Source organism: Natator depressus, chromosome 2 (genome assembly GCF_965152275.1).
Source record: "Natator depressus isolate rNatDep1 chromosome 2, rNatDep2.hap1, whole genome shotgun sequence".
Lineage (NCBI taxonomy): Eukaryota > Metazoa > Chordata > Testudines > Cheloniidae > Natator > Natator depressus.
In genome coordinates this window covers 78384684-78399955 of record NC_134235.1, presented here as the reverse complement: position 1 = coordinate 78399955, position 15272 = coordinate 78384684, and the positions used below count along the sequence as shown (strand labels likewise).

Sequence of the window (15272 nt, the reverse complement as noted above, 5' to 3'; positions counted from 1 at the left end):
TGGTGCGTTGGTGACCTTGTGCTACCTAAAATATTGTTAATAAAAAGAAAAATTAAAAATGGAATTGCCATAGAAAGCCCATTTCACCATTTACCCTAGGAAGGTGATAAATTGCTGAGTTTCATTTTAATCAAAGTACGGTAAAGACAGGGAAAATTAACGTCAAACATAATTTACAAAAATAACTCCCCAATTTGTTGTTCACAAATATTTTTTGAACGTTCATCCTTTTTGCCAGCATATTGGCTCTATGTATTTTAATTCTGTGTCATTAATACTCCTTGCCATAAGCGCAAGCCATATAGCAAGGGATTCCGACTTGCAATGAAACTAAGTTAAGATTCCAGATCTCAGTTGTGCTGGCATGAAGACTGGTCTCTCAGTAATACAGAAGACAATATCCTAGGGAGACTGGAATTAGTCCTATTCTACACCAATCAAGCCAAAACACAAGGCATATCAAAAAGCAAGTAATTGCTAGCTAACGGCTATGGGAGGAACTATTCCATGGTTCAATCTAATCAGTTTCTGGCAAATAACAATAAGGCCTGAGAAAACGGCAGTGTAAAATGGGGAAGTTTTATCAAAAAGGTGAAGAGCAGCAACAGCAAAAGAAAAAGTTTTACCTCATCAGATTGAGAAGGGCTGATTCTGGGCATTGGAGATACTTGTGGTGTTTTCAGCTGTGTACTGTTGCTGTCTGGAACAAGCTCTCTGTGGATTGACTGGATATGATTCTGGAGTTCACTTTCTGATTCAAATTTAACATTGCAACTAGAACAGCGAGTCTTCAGTCCCCCTGCCTTGCTTTTGTTCTCAATGGAACTCAAGTTCTCATTTTGACCCAAGCCTTGTCTGTTACTGCTTGAAGGGATGTTGACACTTGGACTACCACTTTTACTGAGATTAACACAAACAGCGCACAGACCATATGGCAGACCATTGATGTCAAGTTTCACTAAATCCTGTTTTGAGCGGAATTCCTTCAGGCAAGAAGCACATTTGTACAGTTTCTGAAGATGCTGTGCACGCCCTGTGGACTGCACTGCAGAGCCATTTCCTGTTTTTTGCATGTGAAATGTCCCATGGATTTTCAGTTCCAAGGTAGAAGTCACTGTTTGCATGCATACCACACAGCGGAATCCTGTTAAGGAATTTCTCAAATCAGGGTGCATTTGGCAATGCTCTAAAAAATCCTCCTCACTCTGTAGAGGCATTTTGCAAATTCTGCAGTTTCCAGTGTCCAGACTCTTACTATGTGTGACTTTATGTTCAGTAAGAGTCAGAAGAGATGGAAACCGCTCACCACATATTGGGCACATATAATGTTTCACTGGTCCCAAGTGTGTCTGCATATGTTCACGGAGCCCATTTTCAGAGAAGAATGTTCGAGAACACACATTACACTTGTAATTCCCTTTAATCAGCTCTGCCTTCTTCTTAACTATAGCACTTTCTCCAGGTCGGATGTTGTGGTCTCGAAGCTGATGATTCTGCAGGAGAGTTTCCATTGTGTATGCTGCTCCACAAATGTCACAACCGTACATGGGCTCTGATGTATCAACATCTTCTTCACTGCCATCATGGCTATTATGTGACTCCTGGCTATTTGTCAACAAGGTCTGGAGCTCCACTTCTTCTTTCTGAACTTGCTCCGATGCTCCATTTGTTCCACAGTTTGGAGTTTTAGTTTCAAAAACACAATGTTTTTCCCTCAAGTGTTTCTCTAGTAATATAATAGCATGAAAAGCTTTGCTGCAGAATTTGCAGTTGTATTTTTTGCTATGTGTAGTAATGTGGCACTGAAGCTCCACCTCTGTACCGAACGACTCGCCACAGAAAATGCACTTGTGCACTTTCCCTTGGTTCTCCAGGTGATTGTGTTTAACATGAAGCTGTAGGTCAGTTTCATTACGGAAGTCCCAGTTACAAGATGTGCACCTGTATACCTTCTTTTCATTGCTGTGCTTCACAGCCAGGTGTAGTTGAATGGAGACTTTGGAGTCAAAAACCTCTTGACACAAGGTGCAGCGGAAGAATACAAACGTATGCATGTCGAGCAGGTGTTTTTGCAAGTCATCCACTGAAGTAAACTGCTTGTCACAGCTTTCACAGATATAGTATGTAGAAGTTATCATGAAATGAATTGTAACATGCTTCAGCAGCGACTCTTGGTTTGGAAACTCCTTGTTGCACTGAGGGCAGGTCAGTTTTGGCAGGACAGTGTCAAGGTGGGTTTTTAAATGAGTCTGAAAACCATCCAGAGACGTATACTTAGCACCACATTGATTACAGACATATTCACCTGCAGGACGTGGAGGAGCACCACCTACAGCTTGCATCATCTTTAAGGAATTCTGTTCAATAGTTACAGGAGATAAGGGGCTCAAGGCTCTAGATTTCTTTCCATTGTGGATGTAATTCAATGCCAAAGGAATGTTCTTATGGTTCTCCTTGATATGCTTGTTCAATTTAAGGACACTGTTAAATATTGGAGAATTAGTACAGTAGGAACAGGAATATACTTCTACTACTGGATCTTTTGGGGTTCCAAGTACAGGGGAACCAAAACGGGAACTGCTAAGATCACAATGGACTTGTCTAATATGCTCTTCCAAAGAAGAATCAGTAAGAAATCCCATGTAGCAATGGGGACAAAAGAATGCATTACTGTCTTTAGCAGCAGGGTTTGCAAACCCATGAGAACATCGGATATGTTCCTGAAGAGTGTTGAGGTCATTAAATACTTCAGAGCAGAAGTTGCACTGGTAGACCATGGCAGGCATGGTAGAAACAATCAGTGCTGGGTCTGGAGCTTCATGGACTTGCTTAAGATGTTCATTCAGATTATAAAGTGAAGGTAACACCTCCAAACAATACTGACAGATATGCGCTTGTTCAGGTTTATCTAAATGCATAGTTTTCAGGTGTATCTGCAGAACTGCAAGGCTTGAAAATAACTGTTTGTTGCAATAAATGCAGCTATAGGTAACTTTTGCTTGCTTATTCGAAGGACCAGTGATATCTGGTACTTGTTGGGCTGCCCGCTTTCTTCCACGACCCTTTGTTATTGGGGGAGCCGTTTCTACCATTGTTGAACTATCCACCGAGAGGTTTGAATCTGGAGTGGTGCTAGATACTGAGGTGTAGCCAACAGTTACCAAAGAAGGGCTGTTGCTATGATTGCATGATTCGGGCTGCTGGTGACTATCCATGTGGCTGTACAGTTCTTCCACAGTATGGAAGTTCTCTGAGCAAATGCTGCATGAATTCTTCTTTTCACCATTATGAGCTTGCTCCATGTGATTTACAAGAGAACTTTCCTCTACAAAGAGTTCATGGCAATAAACACATTGAAGAGCAGCCCTGTCTTCATTAGGGGAACACTCGGGGTGGCATTCTGCTATGTGTTTCTGAAGATCTTCAGGGAAATCAAAGCCTTCTTCACACTGACTGCATTTCTGAGTGTCTTTCATTTTCCACTCCTCCATCCTGGAGGCAGACTGAGAACCATCCTTGTTTCTTTCATGAACCTGCATGTGACCATGCAGTGAACTAGACGAAAGGAATCCACGTCTACAAATGGCACATTTATATGGCTTGTTGGATGTATGAGTCTTTAAGTGAATTTTAAGGTGATCACTCCTTGAAAATGCCGCATCACATTCACTGCAGTGATACTTCTTGTCTCCCGTGTGAAGCTTTATATGGCGATCTCTGCTCCGCTTGTGTTTAAAGAGGCGACTGCAATATGTGCATTTGAAAGGGAGCTTGTCGCTGTGACTCTGCTCATGATGCTTTAAGTAGCTGAGCCGACTGAATGACTTGTCACAGAACTGGCACGGATAAGGCAATCCTGGGCCACCCTCTTCCTCACCAAAATCACAACCTTCTCCATGGCTTGGTGAAGTCTGGTCTTTGCTGGAAGGTGATGAAGCTGGCCATGAGCAAGTGGGGTCATCCTCAATATCCACTCCATCTGGAATGAGGAAAAAAAGTGCACATACGCTTATTCCCCTGGAGTTCAAAGGATACACTAAATGTGTATAAACATGCAAATAGCTGAAACAAATATGCAATGTACTAAACTTGGAATGGGATACTTTTCAGCTCCAACAGCTTTTTTTTATCCCACATTTATTTTTATCAAACTGTAAAATATGAAAAGTTATTAAATAGTTCTGTGCCTATATTATCCTTTTATTGCTTTTTTATCATCCTCTCTCAGTTGCAGGATATATATTATACATTGACAACTTTATTAAAATGCAGATTTTAATATATTTAATGTTTCTTTTGTATCCATTGTAAAATGATTTGCATATTATGTGATCATCTGAAGAGTCAGTGAAAGAAGGAAATATTACAGAAATGATTTACAATTAATGCAGTCAACCCACATGCCTAGTATTTAATAAAAATTCCCTGTTCTTTTCCTCTATTTTTTCCCCCTTAAAGTTGGTTCTGAAAACAGAAATCTTTTAGGGGTTACTATTGATATAGACTTTGGTGCCCTCAACAAAATAATATTAAAAAATTACAAGGAAGGAAATGGACAAAAACCATAATAAAAATGATGTCTTCTCTAAAAATAATGCTGCCAGAATCTCTTCAATAACTACCATTTGGTAACCTCAAGCCAGAAAATGGATTATTAAATGTTCAAAACAAACTAACAAATATTATTGTACTAAGTCAGCTGGGATCAAGGAAAATGAGAAAGTTTCACAAGAGCCAGTTCCCAACAGTGTATTTTGTTTCTAAAGTTCAAGAGGTTGCCCACCATTTCTTCCTTTTTGCAAAAGTCTCAGCCAGCTGAACTTCCTTAGTTAAATAGAACCTGTACTTTTAGGTGATCATAGACAAAGCAACTTGTGAAAAACTGGAAACAGGAACAAATGATACATGATTATAGTAAAAACTGAAAGATTTATGAATAACAAAGAAACGACAAACAAAACACAAGCCAGCTATTAAACTAACCTAGTTATCCATGATATTACTTCACTTCTGGACCAGGTGAGTTTTAACTAAGTGCTTAACAGGTACCATCTGGGATTTTTGCAGCCTTCCTTTTAAACAAACAAATACACCGGACCCTCACTTGAACGTGCACCACCTATAGAGCACGAATTCACATATAACGCGGTCGCGGCCATGGATCCCCAATTTAATTACTTTAATTGCAATTCATTTTAATGTGGTCCCCGCTATAACGCGGTCCCCGCAGTACTGCGCATGGATCCCAAATCCTGCGTTCTAGCGAGGGTCTGGTGTACTGTGGTTTAATGACTGCATTTCTCTTAGTATAAAAACGTTAAAAAAAATACAAAAAATGCCCAACAGCTCCACCTAAAGCAAATTATTCTTTATTCCCTTCCAGGGGCAACATCGTTGTCTTATTTCCTTTTAAAAACAAAGTTGATTAAGATAATACTATAGAAAATGACTGAATAAACCCATGGGGAAGGTATTTTTCTTCAGATATTTTTCAACAAATGCTAAGTTTCTTAACATCTACAACCCTCTAACAAAGAAACTTATCATATTAACATGAAAGTTAGAGTTGGCTTTTATCATGTAAACAAATTCCAAGCCTGCTTTCTTTAAGGTAACAAGATTTTACTAGATTATCAGCCTCCTGCTTATCCACAGGAAACAGATGAGGATTCATTCCTTTCCTGCCCCTAGAAACTGATGACAACGCCATCTCACTATCAATGCCAGATGGCAACCATCTAACTCTGAGAAAACAACCAAACACCAATCCTGGAACCCTGCCCATTGCAACAATGCTTTTCAATATAAGTTGAAAACTGCATTTTGTATCCTCTTGTTTATTACTCTAAAAGAGAGGTTTTTACAAATTATCTACACATGACACATACACACACGCACAGACACATGCATACGCACAAGCACACACTATCCAATTGGCCTACGGAAAAGACATTTAAACAAATTGACTCAAAAAAATTAATCGTGATTAAAAAAACTAATTGTGATTAATTGCAGTTTTAATCGCACTATTAAATAATAGAATACCCATTGAAGTGTATTAAAAATGAAATTTTTTGATGTTTTTCTACATTTTCAACCATATTGATTTCAATTACAATACAGAATACAAAGTGTATGGTGCTCACTTTATATAATTATTTTTATTACAAATATTTGCACTGTAAAAATGATAAAAGAAATTGTATTTTGCAACTCACCTCAGACAAGTACTGTAGTGCAATCTTTATCATGAAAGTGCAACTTATAAATATAGATTTTGTTGGTTACATAACTGCACTCAAAAACAAAACAATGTAAAACTTTAGACCCTACAAGTCCACTCAGTCTTCCTTCTTGTTCAGCCAGTCGCTCAGACAAACAAGTTTGTTTACATTTGCAGAAGATAATGCTGCCCACTTCTTGTTTACGTCACCTGAAAGCAAGAACAGGCGTCCACATAGCATTGTTGTAGCCAGCATCATGATATATTTACATGTAGGGTTGCCAACTCTGATTGAAGCTATTCTGGGAGATTTTTTTCCAACATAACAATGTCATTTTCTTAAAATATCCTATTAAAATCTCCTGGATTGCTTTCAATACTCACCAAGAGTTCAATAGTTCAGATTGTGTGCTGAGTCATCATACAAGATTACTATAATATGAATATATGGCAGAATGCAGGTAATGCTGGGGATTAGTCCTGCTTTGAGCAGGGGTTGGACTAGATGATCTCCTGAGGTCCCTTCCAACCCTAACATTCTATGATTCTAAAACAGAGCAAAAGATATACAATTCTCCCCCCAAGGAGTTCAGTCACAAGTTTAATTAACACATTATTTTTTAACGAGTGTCATCAGCAAGGAAGCACGTCCTCTGGATTGGTGGCCGAAGCATGAAGGGGCATACAAATGTTTAGCATATCTGGCACATCAATACCTTGCAATGCCAGCTACAAAAGTGCCATGCAAATGCCAGTTCTCACTTTCAGGTGACATTTTAAACAAGAAGCAGGCTGCATTATCTCCTGCAAATGTAAACAAATTTGTTCATCTGAGTGATTGGCTGAACAAGAAGTAGGTCTAAGTGGACTGGTAGGCTCTAAAGTTTTACATTGTTTTATTTTTGAATGCAGGTTTTTTTGTACATAATTCTACATTTGTAAATTCAACTTTCATGACAAAGAGATTGCACTGTAGTATTTGTATTAGGTGAATTGAAAAATACTATTTCTTTTGCATTTTTTTACAGTGCAAATATTTGTAATAAAAATAAATATGAAGTGAGCACTGTATAATTTGTGTTCTGTGTTGAAATTGAAATCAATATATTTGAAAATGTAGAAAACATCCAAAAATATTTAAATAAATGGTATCCTATTATTGTTTAACAGCGCTACAAACAAACAATCCTACCATCTTGTTGAACAGATGACAAAGGTGTTTATTTTCTTTCAAAATATCACTCCTTCCAGGTACTAACAACCTATCATCTACTAAAACATTTAACAAAGCTTTTCATTGTTCAGGATGGATACTAAATAATTACTGGACAGTTGGGTTTTTTTAATTGTTACACTAGCAGCTGCTTCATTCACACAAGCCTTCTGATGAAAATCTACATTCTTCACTTTCAAATGGCTGGTTTTGGCTTAAAAACTAGAGCAGGTAGCAAAACAGGACAAAAAATTCAATTTTTAATCTCCCCCCGACCACCTTTACACATTTTTGTCACCATTTTATGTTGAGTGAAATTTTCCAGCAAGCTTTGTTAAAACAAATAAACACACACACACACACCCTTTGTCCTTTAAAAATCAAATACATGCCTGACAGATGAACCAATACACTGCTGGCAGGTAAACAGGAATTTGTGTCATGCAACTGAGCAAAGAAAAGTAGTCTGCAACTGCCTAGGCTACCATATTTTGGAACCAAATTTAGTATTAAATTGTATTACCCTATCCAGGCATGACATATTGTTGTATAAATGTTTGGAGAAATATACAAGATGTGTTATTAATAGTGCACGGTCACTGGCACTGTACTAAATCACTTTCTTCTTGTGGCCACTGTCTGCCTGGTTTTACCTATTACATAACCGTTCCCTTTAGCCTGTAAATCTCGAATGGATGCCAAGCAAGCTGCAGGGCCAGGTTCAGGTGTGACCAAGATATAAGAAAATGGTGGCCCCCTTCCTTCTCCCCCATCCAAGTCCCTTTGTTTGTTTGGAGAATGCTCCTTTAGCTTTTATACAAGGTAAAAAAAAAAGCAGAAGGGGAACGGGGTTAATAGAGTACAAAAGCCTTTCCTTTGCAGCATTTTTATGAACCAAGTCCAAAATGATTCAGTGCAATAACCCTCAGCATAAAAAAAGAAATCTCATTTAAAAAAAAATTAAGACTTGCAAAGACTAACTTCTGCAATTATATTTTAAAATGAGAAATTTACTTCTTCAGTGTGATAAAAGGAGCTATTTGCCTACTAAAACATGGGGAATCCCCCCAGATAACATCAGTGTAAGGCAATACCAGGCTCCTAATTAAAAATTCTATACACACTCCTCTCTACACCACTTAAATGCTGCAGTGTGGTTTCATGAAAAGGGCCACAAGGAGACCAACCACGAAGGGATGAGGTAGAGGCTTCTGCACGTGCTTTTCGCCATAAGGGGAGACTCTGTGCCAGCCTTTAACAGGCCAACACACTTGAATTACATCTACACTGCATGCCTTTTGATGGCATGGAGTGTACACACATGCGTAGCCCCCCAACAGGGGCATAAATGGCAGGGTAGCCAGTGAGGCACGCTTAGGCGAGTAAAGATATGCCTGAAGGGTGTAGGTATGTATGTGAATATATACACTTCACCGCTCTCTGCTCGCCCAAGCAGGGGCGCCGCGTCAACACTGCCAGAAATTGCTCCGGCAGCAAGGAAAGACTCAGGCAGCTTTCCCCGCTGCAACGAAAGCTTTCCCTGCTGCCAGTGTCTTTCATTGACACATGTAGCTCCACAGCTCAGTGTGGACGCATCCTTTTCATTGCAGCGAGTAGCTCCATGTATGCTACACACCACCATCAGCGATGTGCAGTGTAGACGTAACCTTGGTGAGGTTTAGGGCCGATTAAGAAAGAGTCACAGGATCCATAACTCCACGGCCATAACATACATAGGAAGTGAGGAAGAGCAGTAGCTCAGTCATGTAGTGGTAAAAAAAGAAGTGGCTAAACCTAAAGTAAAGCTCATATTCCCCAAATGAGAAGTGGGTGAACTCAGTTTATCCCAGTTTACCTTCGATTACACTACTGCAGCAGCTGCTATTCTAACCTATGGGCTGCTACAGAAGTCTCAGAAGAGCTACTCTGAACAGACCTGCAGCCAGGGTAGCGAATTTTACCCTCTCCAATCCCCACAGAATTCCCTACTCAAATCTGGCTGTGTGCGGAGAGGGTAAATTTCACCTACTGTTAGGAGAATAGACCCCAAATCCCTTTTTGACAATCACTCTAATAGAAAATATAAGTAGTTTGTTGCTACTCTGCATATAACTATGTGCATAAATTTAGAGACATCTACACATTCAACTACATCAACATTACTACATTAATTTTAAATGTTTAACAAGCTTTTTATAAAACACTTTGGACAAAACTGTACCTTCAGATGCACATGTACAACTGCCACTGAAATCCATGGGAGATGTGCAAATCTAGGAGGGCGAAATACGACCCTAAGAATTTTATAGAGTATTTCTTGGGGTTTTAAACTATATTTTCTGTATTGACTTGTATTTTTTTTTTCCTTCGGTGCTCACTAAGTGCTACTTACTGTAAATGCCTTTTTTGTGTTATGGCAAGTATTCTGCGTTTCAATGTGATGCACTTAACATGTCCATGTAAATTTTTAATTTTTGGAACCAGTCACTTCACACTAGCTGGCTCTAAGAGAGCTCTAGCTCTCACAACTGAAAAACTTTTCTGGAAATCAGCTCCAAGGCCTAAAAAGTCTATTTAAAGATGCAAGTGTGTGTGAATAGTTAGTGCAGATGTTTTTCTACAGCAACTGTACTCGCTGAGTTTCACCATTTCCATAAAGCACATTAAAACAAGTGTGTGAACACTCTGAGATGAAAGTACCAAACACTCCTGAGACTTCCAGTGGAAAGTAGAGCTGCCTGACTTTGCTCCAAGCAGACAGAAATGCCCATGATTCAGCAGCCTGAGTAAATAAAAGAGGTCCTTATTTCCTAGTTTTGCTGGCTGGCCACACTGCAGCAGTCTCTGTGCTGCTGCCAAAGGGGATGCAAAACTGGAACTACACCCAGCAGCTGAAGGACTGTCTTTGTTAGCCAGCCAGGCCTTCCTGACCATCTTCTGGCAACAAAACTGCCATATCCTGCAAGGAAGACCTCCATCTCAGGCTTGATAGTTCTCTAGTCTGCCTAATAGCACTAAACAACAGATTTTGCCTGGTCTGTGTTGGAGGAGGACAGCTGGAAACTCAGTTAGTAGCAGAGTAACACCTGTTCAGTCATATTTCTGGGGGAAAGTGCTCACTAACAGAAAAGTGAAGTAATTCCAGAAGGAGTTATTCCATGGGGGTAGGGGGTAGGGAAGCATCAGAGTACAAAGCACCTCTGTGGTGCGAGCAGCCAGCCACTCATGTGCCAGCCTCAGTAGTTGTGAAGTCTTGAAAGTGATCTGATCCCTGGTGCTGCTGACTGAACAGTGCTGCTTCAGAAAAGAGCAGTTAGACTCTGGGCAAGTGCATGACATACACACGTTTTCACTGGAATATTCTGCAGTGCAGAAGAAGGAGTTGCTCTGTTGTGCCTTATTTTTCTATATAATTTAAACAACACAAGCTTTGTTTCTAGAAAAAATTGCAGCAAACCTTTTAATAGCGTAAAAAAATAACAAAATGTCCGTTTTGCCTCTGATCCACAACTGTCAGGTGTTTACAAAGATTAATAAATTAAGTTTCACAAGCATTACTGGATTCTCCCCATTTTTACTGGTGGGATTACGGAAGCACAGAGAAGCTACGTGATTGTCCTCAGGTCACAAATGGAATCTGTGATCGAGATGAAATAGAACCCAGATCTTCTGACTCCCAATTCTAGGCCATAACTGTAAGAAAAATCCTTTCCTTCACCTGCAGTGAAGAGTCACCGAAAAGAACTAATACTGCAGGATTATCGCACAACCAACAAGAAAGATACAATACTTTAGATGCCCAGACATTTCCCAAGCGCTGGTCTTGCTGATATATTTTTGCTACCTGGGCTAGTTAACTGTAACGGCACACTGGTCACATAACTGTCCTTATGGGACTCAGCATGATGTATGGGCAAGTACTACATAGCAAGGTTTCCTAAACAGGACCAAGATTTACAACAATGGTTACTTTTGAAGGGAATATTAAAAAATACTGACAAATCAAGTATATCTAGCACAGGACATGTACGCACACTGTTTATACACACACACACACACACAAGTATATGTTGTGTAATTATATATAGGCATGTGTACGTGCATGTGTGTGTTATTATTTATATGTATTACCCCAGCCACAGACCAAGATCCCATTGTGCTGGGTGCTGTGCTGTGTGCGCGTGCTCACATGCGCACAAACACACACCCTTGCTAATTTTCAGGATGACCCCTACAATATAAAATTCAAGTTAAAAACTGAAAGAATAAATGTCAGCTAGGTAGGTCAGATAACTGGGAAGATCAAAGACTTCTGATGTGTTAAATCTTTGCATTTTCTTGTGGTTACTTGAGTAGAGTGGGTATTATAAATTGTATAGTTTACTTATAATGGCCATATCATGTTTTAGTGCTGGACAGATTTTATATTATTACTGCTGCTAATTGTCTGCAGGGCTACCTTGAAAATGAGATAAAGAATCTTATGGGAACATGCAGGTGAAAACAAATGTTAAATGAAGAGGTTAGATATTACTGATATAAAACAATACTGTACAATTTGTGATAAGTGTGTACACAGAAGTATTATCCTCAGGTCTTCCAGGTATGTGTCAACATGATAGAAAATGTATCACAATGTGCGAGTTGTCTAACAAAGCTATTGTTTTATACTTTTTTAATAGGATCGTCGGAAACTGTTAAAGTTTAACATCACCTTAAACAAAACATGCATTATTTCACAATTTCCTCCACTTATTCTGACCCAAAATATAGACAGTTCTGGGAAAGCTGCAACTTTAATAATACAACGACCACATTTTTTTCACATCAATGGTCCCACATTAAACTCACTCATTTGTCTCATAACTTATTTAACTACTTGAAAACTAATACTCTGTAATGGGTATTCAAAAGAGAAATGTGAACTTTAAAAAATTATTTATAATTTACAGATGTTTTTAAAATCTATCACTATTTCAAAACTACTCTTGGAGGACCAATTAAATGCATTAACAGTTGGGTTACTGGGGGAGCCACTTGAAGGGGTTCTACACGGACAGCAGCAGTTGGTGGGGTTCTCCGCCCCAAATTTTAAATATTGTGATAAAAAAAACAGATCCCGGAAACAACAGCTTAGACCTCAAAAATGCTCTTTTTTGTAAAATCCCTTTATTGCCCAGGTAAGTCGCTAACATTCCTATACTGCTCTCCTAAGCCAACCCAAGTATCCAGATCATTATGCCTTCTTCATAAGACACATTACTATTACGTATGTGGAAAGGAACATCAACGTTTTTCCTTGCTTGTTACTTAAAGTTCATTTGAACAGATGGAGCTCAGTGAATTCCATCTTCAACAGCCAAATTAAAGAGAAAACAGTGCATTCTTAAGCAGTTCACTTTTAACCTCAATAAAAGCTGATGTGCAACTAGCTAGAGACCACAGTCATCATCCAATTTATTTAAGGAAACCAAGCCTTTGTGTTTTTGAAGGCAATGAGGGTGGTGGACGTGGAAGAAGTTTTCAATTGTTGGGGTAGAATCACTCTTCAGTGCTTCCCCAACACATAACTAACGACAGGCACCACACTCCGAGCTTGTTATACCATGTTCCATAACTGAGAATCCCATGTTACACAATTCATTTACAGGGGCTCTTTATTTCAGACTAAAAAGTACTAAGTGAGTCAACGAACACATTTGTCTCCAGTTTAAACAGAACAAAAAAAAATTTTTAAACTGCATTTCTTCCACTCTGTTTTTATTTCTTTTTCTGTTGTTGTTTGAATTTCTATAATATGAGTCAGAGACCACCAGCACTGCTCCACTGAAACTAAGGTCAGAAAAAGTCATCCCCGTAACAATTACGTCAAAGATTAAGATATTGGGAGGTAAGGAAACCCCTCTCCAAGCACATTTTAATATATTAATTTTCTCTTAGAAATCTTTATATAAAATTTAACACCAAGTGTTAAAACAAACCAAATGATTAACGACATCTTCCATGCAAAATTGCAGCAGGAAGATAATCATTATGGTTTGTTACTAGTAGTAGTGTTGACACCGTTTCTTAAGGACAACTATGAATGACTGAGAGAAAATGGGTCAGGTTCTTTATTAGACTTGAGTGATTTCATAGATTCTCTGCTTTTGCTGAGACTCACTATCTCTAGTTACCACTGTGAATAGGAGTGGAAACTGTGGCCCTGATTCTCCCCTGCAATAGAGCCCTTTGTCACTGATTCAACAGCAAATGGCTGCTTAAAGGCAGCAAAATGAGCCCCCCCAACATAAGGGCAATTCACCAACAGCACAGAACCAGTTGAATGGACTTATGGTGCCACCTTTGCAGCTGAGAGAATACAAAGCACATCCAGGGCAAGAGGAGGTGTAGTCAACACATTCTCTATCACATAATGGCTTTCAGATGGCTGCTACAGGCTGGCAAAATGGGTCTGCTCTAAGCAGTGTGGGGAGGCCACCCAGGTACAAAAGTGCATTGAGACCATCTTTGCTCACCTCTTCTCTCCAGGCCAAGCACAGAAAAGGAAGAAAAGAACATCTGGTCTTGCATGTTTGTACTCAGGGGGTTTTCTTCCCATTCTGCAGTCAGAGCTTGGGGGGAGAAGGGAGCAGGAGAAGGGGGCAGAGTTTGTTCCTTTTCTTCACCTGAAATGTGCAGAACTTTGGAGATTCTGCTGGAGACCAGAGTTATCTGCACAGCCTTCCATCTGCCCTACAAGCCTCCATGATCACATGCGCATTCTCCCAGCCACCAGGGAGCTGACACAATAGATGGAGTCCCTGATAAAGTTTCAGGGAAAACACCTTGGTAGAAAACCAAGCACAAGCTTGCCTCGTCCCCTGGACGATTCCCTTCTTTTAGTTTAGTCCTCATGTTCAATCTTTAAGCTATGCGCTATCTAGTCCTTTGAATGACAGGATGCATGGTGGTGAACAGGTGTGTGGGCAAGTGGATGGGTATGGGCAGGAAGAACAAACTGATGGGAAAAGTGAGAAAAGAGAGGTAGTGTATTGAGAGCTAGATACATTTGGATGGGGGGAAGAGAGTCAGGCAAAATATAGGGGAGGAGATAAAAAACAATACAAGGAAAAGACATACTGTGATCTCTTAAAGGAGAAAGAGAAAGGGTAGCGATAATAAAGCAAAAGCAGTCTAGTAAGTTACATTATTTGAGAGTATGATAGAATTAAACACAGTAAATAAACAATACACAACGGCTTACTCCTTTTCATGGCAGGGATGGGTGGTACCTTTCATCCAAGTTAGCAGTCCGTATTCACACTGGGGGGTTTCGCCCCAGCATAGATGCACTGGTGCAAACTCTTAGCGTAGACATGCTGAACGAGCGTAAAAAGTGACTTGCCCTGGCGAAGCTTAGTTCAGTTTGAAACCAGTGTAAGCTGCATCAGTACAAGTCACTTCACTTTTTACACTAGTGTGGTGCATTGACAGCAAGGTAGTAGGTGGCAAATACATTTTCTAGCAGCAGCTACAGACAGTGCAGGATAAAATCATCCTTGCACCTTTTTTTTCAGGTCAGTGAGATGTGAAGTGTGGTGGAAAGGGAGAAAAAGTACAGGGAAACAGAGGGCCAAGCTCGACCCACTGCTCTTTTCCCTGGAGGGGAGGAGGAAGTAAAGAGCCTGACTGGAGCCTGAAGGTGAACAACCGTGTGGATGAGAGCATGTGTCGATGGGTGAAGGGCAAGTGCAAGTGGAACAAGTGAGGTCAAGAGTGGTGTGACATCTCCAATCCAACTACTGGCCAGACCTAACCCTTCTTAGCTACTGTAAATGAGATCTGATGGGCTCA

General features: G+C 39.8%; 1 protein-coding gene across 8 annotated transcripts in view; it reads right to left on the bottom strand.

Annotated features, from left to right (window-relative positions):
* The window catches only part of ZNF521 (zinc finger protein 521), a 270233-nt gene that overhangs the window by 150828 nt on the left and 104133 nt on the right, over positions 1-15272 (bottom strand). For all 8 annotated transcript variants that reach the window (XM_074944480.1, XM_074944481.1, XM_074944479.1 and 5 more), the window contains one exon: positions 627-3979. In XM_074944480.1, coding sequence (XP_074800581.1) covers positions 627-3539 — 2913 coding nt within the window. In that variant the 5' untranslated portion in view covers positions 3540-3979. The remainder of the gene's footprint in view (positions 1-626; positions 3980-15272) is intronic.